We start from the raw sequence: 17,898 nt of genomic DNA on the forward strand, positions 1-17,898 counted from the left end.
CACATTCTCTTTGCTAATTTGCCACATGTCCAAAACCTACTTTTTCGAACTCCTCCCACAGTTTAAGCACCACCTGCATGAAACTTTGCACATAGAATCTCCAGATGTGTCTGATCAAAAGTTATCAAAAGAATGTTGGCACTCCAAAAAATGCGCTAGTTATAATCAAACTATTTTTTTTTTTGCAAGCTAAAAAACACATATTGTTTCATATTTTGGTCAAAATAAATGCTTTCAAAATCAAACTTAAGTCACTTGTTCCTGAGGTCATTAAGAGGCTCTATGCCAAATTTGGTGCAAATCGGCCTATAGGTGTCGCTATAACAGATGCAAATGCGATTTTGCTTGTAACTTCCACATTTTAAACAACACAGTCATGGACATCAATGCAATGTATTTCCCGAATAGAGGTGGGTTTTCTGACATAGACCCCACCCACTTCTGCTGCAATTTTCCCTTGCTAAGTCACCACATATCCAAAACCTACTTTTTCAAACTACTTCTACGGTTTAAGCACCATCTGTGTGAAACTTTGCACATAGAATCTCCAGATGTGTTTGATCAAAAGTTATCAAAAGAATTTTGGCACTCCAAAAAATGCGCTAGTTATAACCAAACAATCTTTTTTGCTAGCTAAAAAACACATATTGTTTCATATTTTGCTTTTAACATCAAACTTAATTCACTTGTTCTGGAGGTCATCCAGAGGCTCTGTGCCAAATTTGGTGCAAATCGGCTAATGGGGGGCGCTAAAAACCCACAAACATCAAGTCTCAAGTACAAGATTTGAACAAAATTTGGTGAGTGTGATGTGGGGTCACTCCTGAGGCTGGACATAAAGTTAAGTGATGATTGGTCAAAGTGGGCGTGATTTATTACAATAAATCCAAATTGCCACACTTCCGGCGCATTTCCCATTACAGCAAATACCGTGGCTCGGACGATGGCCCGCGTTCCTACGCTCGCCCTGAGCCCGAACGCCCTGATATGTTAATATCCCACCTTACTCATATTGCCCCCTGGTGGAAACAGGAAGTGACCAGTTTTTACTTTAACATGTACTGATGCCACAAACTTGACCCCATCAACTTCATTCCACTTCTAATGCATGCAGAACAAGTTGGTGAAGCTCCTTTATGAAAGCTGTGAAGCTACATCTAATGGCGTCCGTGTGGCGGCATGGCGACTATTGATCCCTCACCACTAAATACGTTTGGCATTTTGATGGCTTCAGTGACCTCATATCCTCATGAAAATTGATACAAAGGTCAAGAATGGCGAGCTCTTACATGTGATCAGGGCGACGCCCATGGGGGGGACAAAATGCCTCTATAGTGCCCCCTTGAAATTTTCAAAAACCCCTCCCCATAGGGGTTTTTTTGGAGTTGGAACATGAAAATTGGTACACATGTGTATGTTGTCCAGATGCACATAAAAGTCTCTGGCACCAATGGTCTACTCCAAACAGGAAGTCGCCCATTTTGATTTTGACTTGTCATTTTGGCGTGATTTCCACATGTTGTATTGTAACGAACTAGTCCTAGGGATTTCATCCAATCGACTTCAAATTTTTTACAGATCATCCAGAGACCATGCTGATCAAAAGTTGTGCTCTGCATGTCTGTAGGTCAAAGGGTGTGGCTGCTATGGCGCTACCATTTTTGATCCATCGCCATGCATATTCAAGCAGCTCTCTCTCCCACATAATTCATCCAAACTGCTTCAAAATTTCTGTACATGATAAGAGCCCCACCCTCAACGCTTCCATATGCTCGTAAGCAATCTTGCTCATGGCGCCCCCTTGTGGAAACAGGAAATGCCATCTTTTACACTGACAAACACCAACCTCAAGCTCTTGACCTGATCAGCTACATTTTGTGGCCACGTGACGATCAAGTTGATGAATCTCCACAGTGACACACGTGTCCTGTGATGTTGCAGGCTGCCACGGCGGCGGTGGCAGCGGTGGTGGCTTTTCATCCTTCGCCACGGTATAAATCCTTCATGCATTGTCCGATTTGCTCGAAATTTCACATGTGATGAGGGTCCACCTCTGAACGCACCTGCCCACATCTGGTTACGCTCGTAGCACCACCTGTTGGATGAACGAAATATTGCGTTTTTTCGCTCCTGCCAGGTTTTTTTTCTCCCTTCTCACTTCGCGCCACAGCCCCCGCATGCCTCAGGCCCCCGCAGTTACATGGGGGAGCGAGGGCCCGATCACAGCTGCTTGCAGCTTTAATTAGGGGCCGAGCGACGACGAAGTCGTCCGAGAGGACCCTATTGTAATCGCGCTGTTTATTAGGGCCCGAGTGATGACGAAGTTGTCCGAGAGGACCCTATTGTAATCGTGCTGTTTATTAATTCAATTCAATTCAATTCAATTTTATTTATAAAGCCCAATATCACAAATCACAATTTGCCTCACAGGGCTTTACAGCATACGACATCCCTCTGTCCTTATGACCCTCGCAGCGGTTAAGGAAAAACTCCCCAAGAAAAAAACACTTTAACGGGGAAAAAAAACGGTAGAAACCTCAGGAAGAGCAACTGAGGAGGGATCCCTCTTCCAGGATGGACAGATGTGCAATAGATGTCGTACAGGACAGATCAGCATAATAAATTAACAGTAATCCGTATGACACAATGAGACACAGAGAGAGAGAGAGAGAGAGAGAGAGAGAGAGAGAGATGCAGGTAATGACAGTAGCTTACAACAACATTATTGAAAGTAATAATATTACAGTTATAGTTCTGGCTACTGTGGTACAATATGTTGAAAGTATGTATTAATATCTGGCAGTATACATGTGTGACAATAGTCGTATGTGTATAATAACAGTAGAAGTATGACTAATGATGGCAGCGGCAGCAGGAGGCATCTGACAGGACCACGGCAGCAGCACAACCACACACGTCACGCCGTCCAGGCACCGCTGCGATATGAGTTAATCTGAGAGACAGTGGAGCACAAAGGCTCCGGAGAAAAAGCCGAGTTAGTGACATCCAGAATGGCCGAGTTAGCAAGATGCAGTAATAGGATACGAGAGAGATAGAGAGAGAGAGAGAGGAGGAGAGAAGGTGCCCGGTGTATTATAGGGGGGTCCTCCGGCAGACTAGGCCTAAGTCAGCCTAACTAGTGGCTGGTACAGGGCAAGCCTGAGCCAGCCCTAACTATAAGCTTTATCAAAGAGGAAAGTCTTAAGTCTAGTCTTAAATGTGGAGATGGTGTCTGCCTCCCGGACCGTAACAGGAAGATGATTCCACAGGAGAGGAGCCTGATAGCTGAAGGCTCTAGCTCCTGATCTACTTTTGGAGACTTTAGGGACCACGAGTAACCCTGCGTTCTCAGAGCACAGTGTTCTGGTGGGATAATATGGCACTATGAGCTCTCTAAGATATGACGGAGCTTGACCATTTAGAGCTTTATAAGTTAACAGTAGGATTTTAAATTCAATTCTGGATTTTACAGGGAGCCAGCGCAGAGAAGCTAAAACAGGAGAAATATGATCTCGTTTCTTAGTTCCTGTTAGTACTTACTAGAGCTACCAGATAATAGAGAGTTACAGTAATCCAGCCTTGAGGTAACAAAAGCATGGACCAATTTTTCTGCATCTTTTCGGGTCAGGATAGACCTAATTTTCGCAATATTACGCAGATGAAAAAATGCAGTCCGTGAGGTTTGTTTTAAATGAGAATTAAAAGACAAATCTTGTTCAAATATTACTCCGAGGTTTCTTACGGTAGTGCTAGAGGCCAGAGCAATGCCATCTAGAGAAACTATGTCATCAGATAAAGAGTCTCTGAGTTGTTTGGGGCCAAGAACAATAACTTCAGTTTTGTCTGAATTTAACATCAGAAAATTGGTGCTCATCCAAGTTTTATGTCTTTAAGGCAGTTTAGTTAATTGATTACTTTCTTCTGGCTTCATCGATAAATACAACTGAGTATCATCCGCATAACAATGGAAATTTATAGAGTGATTTCTAATGATGTTACCTAAAGGAAGCATATATAGAGTAAATAGGATTGGTCCGAGCACAGAACCTTGCGGAACTCCAAAACAAACTTTGGTACGTAAGGATGATTCATTATGAACATCAACAAACTGAAAATGATCAGATAAATAAGATTTAAACCAGCTTAGCGCAGAACCTTTTAGGCCAATTAAGTGTTTAAAATTGCGTTTTTTCGCTCCTGCCAGGTTTTTTCTCCCTTCTCGCTTCGCGCCACAGTCCCCGCATGCCTCAGGCCCCTGCGGTTGCATGGGGGAGCGAGGGCCCGATCACAGCTGCTTGCAGCTTTAATTAGGGCCCGAGCAGGAGACCTGCGAGGTCCCTATTGTTTTTCTCCCGATTATTTATTTATTTATTTTATTTATTTATTTTTTCTTCCGCCCATATGATCGCATTTTTCACTGCCTGAACATACCCCAAAACTCACCAAACTTGGAATATAAGTCACACCTGGCGAAAAATTTTATAATCTATTGTCGTCCTGAATTTCCACCACTAGGTGGCGCTATTATTAAGGAAAGTGCGTTTTGGCTCATAACTCCCATATACTTTGTCGCACATTGAAAAACCTTATATCCACGTGTTCAGTGAATTGAGCTGAATCTTGTGGTGTAGGCCATGCCCATTTCCGCCTACCGTTTTTTTCCCGCAAATTTGCAAAATGTCGCAAACCTACTTTTTCGAACCCCTCCCAGGCAATTTCACCGATTGGCACGAAACTTTGCACACAGCATCTGTGGACACTCCCGACAAAAAGTTATTAAAAGAATTTTGATATTCCAAAGAATACTGAAGTTATTAAATAACAACTTTCTGCAGATTTCGTTGTAAACAGGAAGTGCTGCATATCTCCACATTGGTGTATCCAAATGACATGAAACTCAGGTTACCACTTCCCCATGAGCCCCTGAGGCGCTGTGCAAAGTTTCAGGTGATGACCACAAGGTGGCGCTCTTTAAATTGAAGTATTTTATATCTCAACATCGGTTGGGCAGATTAACACAAAACTTATTGTCAGTGCCCTCCTGAGGATATTTGATGAAGGACTTACGATCCACCACTAGATGGCGCTCTGGTGGCCGTCTAATTTAATATTTGGCGCTGTGCCAACACCATAACATTCATGGAAATAAAATTGAAAGGGGTGGTATAGACTGGCCCCTGTAACTCACACACCAAAAATGACCAGCAGGTGGTGCTATTTTCAATGCAAAAGCGTTTTTGGCTAATAACTCCAACATAATATGTCACACATTGTTAAACCTTCTATTTACGTATTTTCTGAATTCAGCTGAATTGTGATGTAAGCCACGCCCACATTCACGGTAACTTTCCATTCGCTAAATTGCCACAAATGAAAAACGTACTTTTTCGAACTCCTCCTAGGCGATTTGACTGATTTGCACCAAACTTTGCATGTAGCATCTGTGGACCCTTCTGACAAAAAGTTATCAAAAGAATTTTGATCGTCCATAAAACGCCCAAAATATAAAACAACAAATTCCTGCACATGATGTTCAAAACAGACAGTCTTTCATATCTTGACCAAATACAGTTCGATTACAACAACACTTTTGCTAATTGTGTTCCATGGCCCAATGAGGGATTGTGCAAAATTCGGTGCAAATTGGCCAATAGGTGGCGCTCTGGTGGCAGTCTAATTAGTGTGAATGGCAGTAAATTGGAAAATCTTCAAATCCTCGTCAAAACTCATCGACTTTCAACCTCATCTTGTCCCTCATACTTTGAGCTAGAGTCACCATGTCAACTTTTAAAGAGTCAGAAGACTTGAACTATTGGGCATGTATTCAGCTTCTACTTTTTGGAAAAATACATACGTGGATGGGGTGCCTGTATACTGGAAATGTGAGTAAGAGATAAGGTTTATTTTTTTATTTATTACAGCTGACAAGACATCTAGGTGCAGGCCCCCTGACGGCAGCATGCCCCGACGCGCATGGACTGCGAGGGCCCGTTCATCGCTGCTTGCAGCTTTAATTTATTATTATTATTATTCTTCCTACTGGCAACAGAAAGCTAGCGGTGCGAGGACCCTATTGAAATGCAAGGATTTTTTATTATTATTATTATTATTATCATTATTATTATTATTATTATTATTATTATTATTATTATTATCATTATTATTAGTGCCCGAGCACCTAGCGGTGCGAGGACCCTATTGAAATGCAAGGATTTTTTCTTCTTCTTCTTCTTCTTCTTCCTCCAAATGAATTGCCTTTTTGGGAGGCTTAACATACCCGAAAACTCATGAAACTTTGCACTCATCTCAGAACTGGTAAAAATTTGATATTTTAAGGGTCTTGTGTGCGGGTTCCAAAAAATGGTTCAGTAGCACCCCTTACAAAAATTTGAGGCAACAGCCCCTGAACCTAGTTTAACCTACATGTATGAAACTCAGCAGGCTTATGTAACGCCCAGAGACATACAAAAAAGCCTCTTGGAGGCATGCTCTAAACCCAACAGGAAGTCGGCCATTTTGAATTTACTGTGCAATTTTGGTGCATTTTTGGCCATTTCCAGGGGTCATAAATGAACGAACTAGTCCTAGAGATTTCATCCGATCGACTTCAAACCTTGGTCTGTCCCACCCCAAGACATTGAAGATGAAAAGTTATCAAAAGCTTGAGTTTTCGTCAATGCGTGTGACCGTGGGATGGCGTCAAAGTTAGGGGTCTCGCCACTAAACAGGAAGTAGTTTATAACTCCAGCATACATGGTCCAATCTTGCCCAAACTTCACAGGATTGATGCCAGTCCCGCCCTGAACACATCTACATGTCAATAATTAGAGATAAATATAGCGCTCCCTACTGGCAACAGGAAAGGTCATGTTTTAGACTTCAATGTACATCTCCTACAGAATTGACCAGATCCATCTCAAACTTGGTGAAAAAAGTCATAAGACGTTGATGACGCTTTATTGTGGAAACTGTGAGTTTTTGTCGAAGGGCGTGGCCATGGCCTGGCGGCGAACTTTGATGTTTTGCCGTGGTGATAAACGTTGCTGTAACTTGACTCCACGTGGGAATATCTTGCCAAAACTTCACACATATGATGACAGTCCAGCCCTGAACACATCCACAGAGGAATCACGGCCATAGCGCCACCTACTGGCAACAGAAAGTTACTTTATACATTCTTTGATGTTCCTCTTCTAGCAGGTTAATCAGACCCACCTCAAACTTGCTGGTCTAAGTCCTTAGACGTTGATGATGCTTAAAAATGAAGCTTTTGAGTTTTCATCAAACGCTGTCACCGTGGCGCCGCCTTGTTCGCCATCAAACACGATGTTGTTTTGAAGGGACAAGGGATGCTTGAAAACTCACCAAATGTGGCATACACATCACAGGTCGCAAGTCTTGTTGTCTGATGTGATTTTTGTGCTTTGATGCACCAAGATGGCTCAACAGCGCCCCCTAGAATATTTCAATTAAGCAGCCCCCAAAGCTGATTTGACCTGCATGTATGAAACTTGGTAGTCACCTGTAACACTCTATTACGTACAAAAAAGCCTCTTGGAGCCATGCTCCAAACCCAACAGGAAGTCCGCCATTTTGAATTTACTTGTGCCACTTTTGTGCATTTTTGCCCATTTCCAGGGCTTGTGAATTAAAGAACTTGTCCTACAGATTTAATCAGATTGGCTCCAAACTTGGTGTATGTAAGCGTGACTATGTTGTGACCAAAAGTTATCGCAGGATTTGCCCAATGTTGAATGGCGCGCCCATTGCTGAGCATTGAATCTTGAGGTCTCGCCATGAAACAGGAAATTGCTGTAGCTTTGGCATAAATGGTCCAATCTACACCAAACTTCACATGATTCATATTAGTCCCGCCCTCAACACATTTTCATTACCATATTTCCTGATAATTATAGCACCACCTAGTGTCAAAAGGAAGTACTTCTTATCAGACACTTATGTTTGGATTAACCTGAAATTTCAATGCTGTGATCTATATTTGATGTTCACAAACATGACACATCATTAGTGTCTACATGTGCTGCAGAGGGTTTAATTTTGATGTCTCGCCATGAAACAGGAAATTGCTATAAATTTGGAGTAAATGGTCTAATCTCCACCAAACTTCACATGATTCATATTAGTCCCACCCTGAACACATTTTCATTACCATATTGCCTGATAATGATAGCGCCACCTGGTGTCGAAAGGAAGTACTTCTTATCAGACACTTATCTTTGGATTAACCTGAAATTTCAATGCTGTGGTCTATATTTGATGTTCACAAACATGACATATCAGTGTCTACGTGTGCTGCAGAGGGTTTAATTTTGATGTCTCGCCATGAAACAGAAAATTGCTATAAATTTGGAGTAAATGGTCCGTTGTCCACCAAACTTGACATGATTGATATTTGTCCCACCCTGAACACATTTATATGACAATATTCCGTGATAGTCATAGCGCCACCTAGTGGTGAAAGGAAGTACTTCTTACCAGACACTTATCTTTGGATTCACCTGAAATTTCAGTGCTGTGGTGTGTATTTGATGTACACAAACATGACATATCATTAGTGTCTATGCGTGCTGCAGAGGGTTTACTTTTGATGTCTCGCTATGAAACAGGAAATTGCTATAAATTTGGAGTAAATGGTCCGTTGTCCACCAAACTTCACATGATTCATATTAGTCCCGCCCTGAACACATTTTCATTACCATATTGCCTGATACTCATAGACCCACCTAGTGGCAACAGGAAGTAGGTCTCATCAAACACTTATCTTTCGATTTATCTGAAAGTTACATGCTGTGGTGTATATTTGATGTACAAAAACATGATGTATAATTTGTGCTCTCTCAAACTCCCTCAAGTGGAAAGAGGAAGTGACACAAAATGTGAAATATGTCATTCCAGCACTGTATCAAGGATATACAGAGTCACTCCTGCATGCGATATCTAACTTTGACAGAAATGAACTGACGCGTCAGAAGGCGTCCTGCCAGCTCCCCCGAATTGCGTGAAGGTGCGAGGGCCCGTTCATCACTGCTTGTAGCTTTAATTATTATTATTATTCCTCCAAATGAATTGCCTTTTTGGGAGGCTTAACATACACGAAAACTCATGAAACTTTGCACTCATCTCAGAACTGGTGAAAAATTTGATATTTTAAGGGTCTCGTACGTGGGTTCCAAAAAATGGCTCAGTAGCGCCCCCTACAAAACTTTGAGGAAACAGCCCCTGAAGCCAGTTTAACCTGCGTGTATGAAACTTGGTAGGCTTATGTAACACTCCAGGACCTACAAAAAAACTCCTAGGGATTTCATCCGATCGACTTCAAATTGGCTACAGATCATTCTGAGAACATGCTGATCAAAAGTTATTAAAAGCTTTTCTGTATGTTAAGGGGCATGGCCGCTACATGACAAATTTTGGTGACTTTTCGTTTTCTTGCCACCGAATTTCGAAGGGCTCACCCGCCCACATACTTGATTTCAGCAGCTTCAAACTTGCTGGACATGATGATGACTCCGCCCCAAACGCCCCAATATGTTAATATCCCACCTTACTCATAGCGCCCCCGGTGGTAACAGGAAATGACCAGTTCTTACTTTAAAATGTACTGATGCCACAAACTTGACCGCATCAACTTCATTCCACTTCTAATGAATGCAGAACAAGTTGGTGAAGCAACCTTATGAATGCTGTGAAGCTACGTCTAATGGTGTCCATGTGGCGGCGTGGCGACTATCGATCCCTCGCCACTAAATACGTTTGGCATTTTGATGACACCATGCTGATCAAAAATTATTAAAAGCTTTTCTCTTTGTCAAATCTCAATACTTGGCTGAAATAATCTCTGCTGGTGCTGGGAACACTAGGGCCTTGTTCTCAGTGGTCAACAACACACTGCGCCCCCCAGATTCCCTTCCCCCACACTTCTACTCCACTGACCATTGTAACTCCCTGATGTCATTTTTCAACTCAAAAATAACTACTATCCACCAGCAACTGACCCCCCCACACGTCCACTTGTTCATCTCCTCTAGTTCTCCACCCCCCCTCTCTGTACCACTCTCATGCTTCCAACTCCCCTCTGCTGCCGATTTATCAGAAGTCATCCGGAAATCCAAGCAATCCACCTGCCAACTTGACCCCCTGCCATCCTCCCTGGTTATAGCCTCCCTCCCCTCTCTGCTGCCCCTGATAACAGCCATTATCCATTCCTCCCTGACCACTGGTTCTGTCACAACCATCTATTAAATCTGCTGCAGTGACACCGATACTGAAAAAACCTGGTTCAGACCCCAGCAACTACAATAACCTTTGTCCCATCACCAACCTGCCATTTCACTCTAAAATACTGGAAAAGGCAGTGGCACAGGTTCAGGCTCATCTCTCCAACAATAACCTCTACGAACAGTTCCAGTCCGGTTTTTGCCCCCGCCACAGCACAGAAACGGCCCTCCTTAAAATCACAAATGACCTCCTAATGGCAGCTGACTCCGGACTATTATCCATCCTCATCCTCCTTGACTTGAGCGCAGCCTTTGACACCGTATCACACTCCATCGTCCTTGACAGACTAGCTTCCATTGGTATAACTGACACACCCCTAGACTGGTTTCACTCATATCTTCCTGGCCGTACTCAGTTCATCCAGTTGAAATCATACATATCCCATCCATCCCCCCTCTCCTCCGGTGTTCCCCAGGGCTCTGTCCTTGGCCCTATCCTATTTATTATTTACCTCCTCCCACTTGGAACATAATATATATATATATATATATATATATATATATATATATACATTAAACATAATATCCATTTCCACTGTGACGCAGATGACAACCAGCTCTACGTTTCCTCCAAACCCACTTCCACCTTCCCTACCATAGACAACTCCTCAGTTTCCCCCTCCCCTCAGGTTAAGAGTCTGGGTGTCGTCCTCGACAGCACCCTATCATTCCACACCCACATCAACAACACCATCCGGTCTGCCTACTTCCACCTCCACGACATCAACCGCCTCCGCCCTTCACTCACTCCCAGTAGCGCCGCAATCCTGGTTCACTCTCTGGTCACTTCCCGCCTGGATTACTGCAATTCCCTTCTCTTTGGTCTCCCCCACAAACTCCTCCATAAACTTCAACTGCTCCAGAACGCTGGTGCCCGTATCATCACCAGAACACCATTCATCAGTCACATCACCCACGTTCTACATCAACTCCACTGGCTTCCCATCACACACACTGTATTAACTATAAAATCCTCCTCCATACATTCAAGACCATCCATAACCTCGCTCCCTCATACCTCTCTGCCCTCCGACACATCAATATCCCTACCTGGTCTCTCAGGTCTGCCTCCTCCATCAGCCTGACTGTCCTCCCAGCCCGTCTGTCCACCATGGGGTCCAGAGCCTTCAGCTGCTCTGCCCCTCGTCTCTGGAACTCCCTCCCCCCTGACATCAGGAACATTGACTCTATTTTAGTTTTCAAGTCCCACCTCAAAACCTACCTGTTTAGGCAGGCGTATGAGTGTTAATGTTTCCTCTGTCTTTTAATGTTCTGCTGCAAACTCTGCACTGTTTTTCTGTTGTATTTTAGATGTGTTTTAATTGTGTGGAAGGGAAGGTAGCAGGAAGTAGGATCCAGGTAAGGGGCAGAGTTTACAAATGGGGACGGGAAGCTCACCTGGGCCTTTCTTCCTGCACTGAGACACACACCTGAATGTGCAGCTTAGCCTCACATTGTTTATTTTCTTTGTCCTATTGTTGTCGGCTTACTGACTGACACTAATTTAAGCTTTTTATTAAATTACCTTGCTTGTCATACATTGTCAATAAAATCTCTATTTTTTTGGTATAGCAGTCTCTGGTTCCAGTTTATTCTGGGTTTTAGGTACCTACTATCACTTGGTCACAATTGTATTACCTGTAATTTTTATTGATTGTTGTACGGTGACCTTGAGTGCCATGAAAGGTGCCTTATAAATAAAATGTATTATTATTATTAATTACTAAACTCCTATTCTTAAAACCTTCTGAATTTGGCTGTCTTCGTTTCCCTTTGATGCCTGCATCAATCAAAATAGGATTGTGCAACCTTTTTAGGTCGTCGTGGCTATAAAATCTTTTGCAAACACTGCACAGCATACATACTGAAAAGTGACACGGAGCGTCAGTGGCTTAGTAGTAGAGCAGGCGCCCCATGTACAAGGCTGTTGCCGCAGTGGCCCGGGTTCGTCTCCAGCCTGTGGCCCTTTGCTGCATGTCACTCCCCCTCTCTCTCACCCTTCACGCTCTTCTGTCCTATCGATTAAAGGCTTCAAAATGCCCAAAACATATCTTAAAAAAAAAAAAAGAAAAAAAAGAAAAGTGACACAGCAAGTGATGTAACTAATGTTAATAAAGCTGTCTGTTAGCATTAGCAATCGCGCTGTCGCTACAGTTGCTGCTGCGAATATCACATGCTGAGAGGACGAGACAGTTTCCCAAAACCAACACACCAGCTGCATCTAGCGATTCTCACAGGTATTCTTTAAAACAGCAAAACTAATATTAGCCACCTGTCTAACAGAGCAACCTCTGCATCCATCTTCATGCCTTTCAACTCACTGAGCTCTCTCACTGATTATAAATCCTCTTCATACTGCACTGTGGATTTCAACACATCAGCATGTGCTGCCAAACACACTGTTCCTCTTGCTCCAGCTGCCTCTTTCTCTTTTTCCACACCCTTTTTCTTGTTGTCTGCATAAGCATTAACACTGTTACTATTGGCTACAATAGTGTTGTGTGAACTGGCCTGAGATACTTTATTTGTTTTCTGTTTACAGCACCAGGGCTGTGTATGAACGCTGAATTTTTTTTTGTGCACCCAGACAGCCAGCAGATTGTGAGGAGATTGTATAATTTGATTTCACAAAAAGTGTCTTGGACTAGAATCACAGACGGATGTGATTCTAGTCCAAGACACTTTATAATTAAAGTTACTAAAGTTATTTTTTTTTTAATATAGTCAAATTATATTATATATATATTCTCCTCACAATCTGCTAGCTGTGACCTTCAACAGGTCACAATAAAAGGTCACAACAAAGACTTACTGTTTTCAATCAGTGTGTATAAATGTACGTGGATAACCCATTTATGAGGCTTGTCACTATTATGGTCATATTCAGGATATGGTGTTTACATGAGTACAGCGAAATCAAGTTATTTTTATTCCCTGTAAACATGATAAATATTAGTATTACAGTTACTGATTACTGCATTCTATTTGCACAGGCGCAATGATGTTTACAAAAGCAACCGGCAATTTTGTACCGATTAATCTGACATTCTCGCATCCAGTAACTGTTACACTTTAAATATTTTCACTGTAGCTTCAAATTAATTTACTCAAGCTTTTATCGATTTAATTTACTCAAGCTTTTATCGATGTTAACACTATTAAAAAAAAAACTAAATGCCAACAGGGCCTTGTGGACTTGGCTCCTTCACCTGATTGCTGGCAATGTGATATGAGAGCAACAAAAAAAATACACAGGTCCTCAACTTTAAACCAGTGTCTGTCTGTCATTTTTACTGCCACCCCGCAGAGCAAGGGAGCAATGGATGAAGACTGGTGGTAGAGAGTTGTCATGACAGAGTTCACTTATTCCGAGTGGAGAAAAAATTATAGTACAGACTTGAACAGATCAGTATTTTGATGCCTTCTCCCATCCAAGCTACCCACTATATTTAAATATTTAATTACAGAAAGACAAAGCTCCTTTTCCTCATCACTCCAGAAGTGAGACACTTTTGCTGCCTCCATTGCCGTTACCATGTAACCAAGGTAACAGCCACATCTGCAAAGATAGTTAGCAGCCCTCAATAACGGGGTTTATGTGTATATAACCAGAAAAAAATAGATTGAAGGACTGTTATCTTTGTAGTAGTACACAATCATGTCATCAGCAGCATTTCATTTTTGGTTTGGTGGAATGTTCTGGTGTTATAATCCATACTCTAAACATTGCCAAAATCAAAGGTATAGTGTCTAAACCTGACTTGGAGAGACTTATCCATGCATTTGTCTCTAGTAGGTTAGACTACTGTAACGGCCTGCTCACTGGCCTCTCCAAACGGGCCGTAAGACAGCTGCAGTACATCCAGAATGCTGCTGCTCGGGTCCTGACCAGAACCAGGAAGTACAAGCACATTAGTCCTGTGCTCAGGTCTTTACAGTGGCTTCCTGTGGCTCAGAGAATAGACTTTAAAGCAGCTCTGCTTGTGTACAAGTCTCTCCACGGCCTAGCACCAAAGTACATCTCTGACATGTTAGTGCCATATGAACCATCTCAGACTCTGAGGACCTCAGGGACCGGCCTCGTGCTGGTGCCCAGAGTCAGGACTAAACATGGGGAATCAGGATTCCAGTTTTATGCAGCTAAAATCTGGAACAGTCTTTCTGAAGATGTGAGACAGGCCTCTACTTTGACAATGTTCAAATCTAGGCTCAAAACAGCTCTATTTCACTGTGCATATGACTGAAAGGATCTTATCTGCACTCTTCTCTTTTAAAGTTTAAGTGTAAAGCACTTTGAATTACTTTGTGTACGAATTGTGCTCTACAAATAAACTTGCCTTGCCTTGCCTTGCCTTACTCTGCTGCTCTGCTCGGTTACTCTTTTAAACTCAAATACTGTTTTCATTAACTAATTATTGCCATTTGCCTCCACTTTGCCATTTTCGTCAAGCACAATTAACCTAATTTTAATGATGATGATGATGATGATGATAATGATGATTAAACCTAACACTTTCTGGAGATGTTTAATATTACATCCCTACAAGGAAAGGAGGTGATTTTTGTTGTTTTCGAGTCATTTGAAATCTTTTAATATAAAACATCTTGCATAAAGTGTTGAGTCAAATGAAAGTAACTTGACATTAATCAAAGTACTGCAGAGTACAGTAACGGGAATGCTGACACTTATTTTCAAAAGGGATAACTATCTTGTTGAGACAGTGTATAGGAATCTTTATAAACAACTGCTGTCCATTTCTGAAAGAGGAAGAGTATATTTAGCCCTAGTCAAACCTTTACATGATTCCTAGAAGTGATCCTGAGGTGCTTTAAGAATACAGGTCCTGATGACATCAGATTTCAATACAGTGCAGATGTATGCACTATAAATCAATGCTTATATATTATTCATAGTGAGGTTACCCATGTCCAAGCCCAGGGAGAAAGGAAATCATCTTAAGACTTAGGACGACTGAGGGGTATTATATTAGCTGACAAAAGGAAATCAAACTTATGAACAATAAAGCAAATGTAAAGTCTACACTGATACAAACACTACACTGAGACAACTACACTCAGGTACAGGTGCTTAGAATCTCATGTGCCATGACTCAAATCTATGCAATCCAATTTTTTGCCTGACTCTGAACCCTTGGGTGCATACCTTTAGGTTTCCCAGCTGGATGGCTTTTGCAGGCATTAAGCATGGCCTGTTTCTTCTGGACTTCTGTGAGAGAGAATCCTAAGAGGAGAAAAAGAAATATATTACTAAGCGAAGTCTAGTCAGTTGTATTTATATAGCCCAGTATCACAAATCACACATTTAAAGCATACAACACCATATGTCCTCAGACCAGACTTGACTGGACTATCAGTTTTCTCAGTTATCTACTCTTGATTTTGTTTGTTTGTTCTAAAGGGTGAATCCAACAGACTGTCCATCCTCTCACTATAACCCAACAAGCATTTAATGTATGGAAATGTGCAGGACTCAACGTCAGTGAGGGGCAAGTTACTTTAAGGTAACAAGGTACTTTACCATTTTACTGTCTGTCGAGGAATATGTTACTGATTACACTACTTTTGTGTTACTTTCACCAAAATAATCTCAGGTGGCACTGTAAATTGGAAGAGGGTCATAGGATATTGTTTCATAGCCGGTGATCAAAGCACAGAAGCTCCTGCAGGGTGCAGATCTGACATGCAGTGAATCCCCCTCTTATTTTAACAATAGTATGATGATACCGAACCATTAAAAAGCCTAGACCTTTCGAAATAAACAAATAAGCCTTGAACACAGGGAGGGACGGGCAAAGAAAGCATCAAAGTCTGATAAAGCATGACATAGGGAGAAATATTTGTAGGCCTATCATGTGAAACACAAGAAACAAATCCTGAGGCTAGCACAACAAGCAGATAGGTGTGAGAAGCAGTCACACTATGGCAAGCACAAATGAAACACCAGGCCACGTCTGCGGGTTCCCAGTCAGCTACAACAGCAACAGTGAGAGAGTTGTGTATAACGAGGATGGTGTTGCCCCAGCAATTGGACGGGGGCCAACATGCTAATGCACATTTGACTCCAAACCCTTTTTCCGACTGCTTTCAAGCAGCGTTTAGATGCAAGAGCAGGATGGGATATGTAATAGGTATGTGAATGGAAACACACTGATCATGGTAATGCACGTTTGGCAGCATCACCTAGCCTAAAATGAAATGATAAGAAACAGAACCCTGAAGGGGATTTTTTTTATGGTGGTGCACTGGCTGAAGTGGCACAGTGGATGTAAATGAATGAAAAAAAAAAAAAAAAAAAAAACCCCCCACATAGTTTCAGGTGGTAACACATTATATACATAGTAACTGCAATGATATCAATGATAAATGCTGTTAGAAATTTGTTCTAGTACTTTTCTACTGTTGAAACTAACAGACCAGTAATCCTGATGCTGTGCTCGTTGTTGCTGGAGACTTCAGTCAGGCAAATTTTAAGAAAGTTATGCCATCAACACATTGGGCTCTAGTTTCCCGGCGCAGCGCAGCCAACCACAAACAGCCACAGCATCAGATAGGGAGTATATAATCAGCATCTGTCATCTTAGAAAAGTCAAAAGACAAGAAACAGAGTGAGACTGCGAGAGAGAAAGAGAGACAGCGCACGCGCGCACGAGAGACACACCACACTGATTTACAATTGTGGTGACCTCCTCCCAGGCTACCTTTGCATCATCAGCCCATGGAGGTCTGCTCGCAGTTCCGTATATTCGGACACTGCGAGCTTGGACCTCCCGGACCAAAACATCAGTTTCCTCCTGGGAGAAGTTTGGCCATCTGACGCTGCTGTTCTCTTCTGCCATGGCGAATTGAGTAAACTCTCATTACACCTTTGCGCGGCGCATTTAAGGGCGAGGAGAGGGGCTCATTTGATTGGAGTGATGTGAATGGGCTGTGTAAAACCCACTCCACGCCTTCTCTCCTCCCTCTTTCCGACTTGCGCAGGTAGGAGGAATGGAGGTGGGAAAGAGGAGTAGCTGTGCCAGCGCGCACGGTGTGCCAAACTTGCAAAGTCCGCCTGGCCACACCCAGTTGGCGAAGCGCAGGTGTGCTGCGCCCCCGCCTCGCCCGGTCTGCGAAACTAGAGCCCATAGACTGCACCAAAAGGGGAATAAACTCTCTGGACCACTGTTACAAACCATTCAGATGCGACTCCAGAGTGGAGTCACAACTCCCATTCGGGAAGTGTGACCATGTGGCCATTTTGCTAAGGTCCAAGTATGCAAACGAGCTACCATGCATGCCCCTAGTGATGCAAGAGGTCTGGAAATGGTCAGGCCAATCAGAGGCCACCCTGCACTGCCACCCTGCACTGCATGATGCAGTCTGGAGAGAGTTCCAGGACACCAACAACATCACTGATGACATCAATTAACTCAATGAGTCTGTGGTGGACTTAATCTGTAAAACTACAGAAGCATCTGTACCAAAACTACAGCTAAATCATTCCACATTCAGAAACCATGGATTAAACACAAATTAGGACTGCAGTCAGCAAACATCGATAATTATAAAGCAGCAGCCTACAATGTAAGAAGAGCAGTAA

General features: G+C 42.6%; 1 protein-coding gene across 6 annotated transcripts in view; it reads right to left on the minus strand.

The window, feature by feature from the left end:
• The window catches only part of arhgef4 (Rho guanine nucleotide exchange factor (GEF) 4), a 463,081-nt gene that overhangs the window by 11,192 nt on the left and 433,991 nt on the right, over positions 1-17,898 (minus strand). For all 6 annotated transcript variants that reach the window (XM_078162707.1, XM_033638698.2, XM_033638699.2 and 3 more), the window contains one exon: positions 15,463-15,540. In XM_078162707.1, coding sequence (XP_078018833.1) covers positions 15,463-15,540 — 78 coding nt within the window. The remainder of the gene's footprint in view (positions 1-15,462; positions 15,541-17,898) is intronic.

This window comes from Epinephelus lanceolatus, chromosome 20, assembly GCF_041903045.1.
Source record: "Epinephelus lanceolatus isolate andai-2023 chromosome 20, ASM4190304v1, whole genome shotgun sequence".
Lineage (NCBI taxonomy): Eukaryota > Metazoa > Chordata > Actinopteri > Perciformes > Serranidae > Epinephelus > Epinephelus lanceolatus.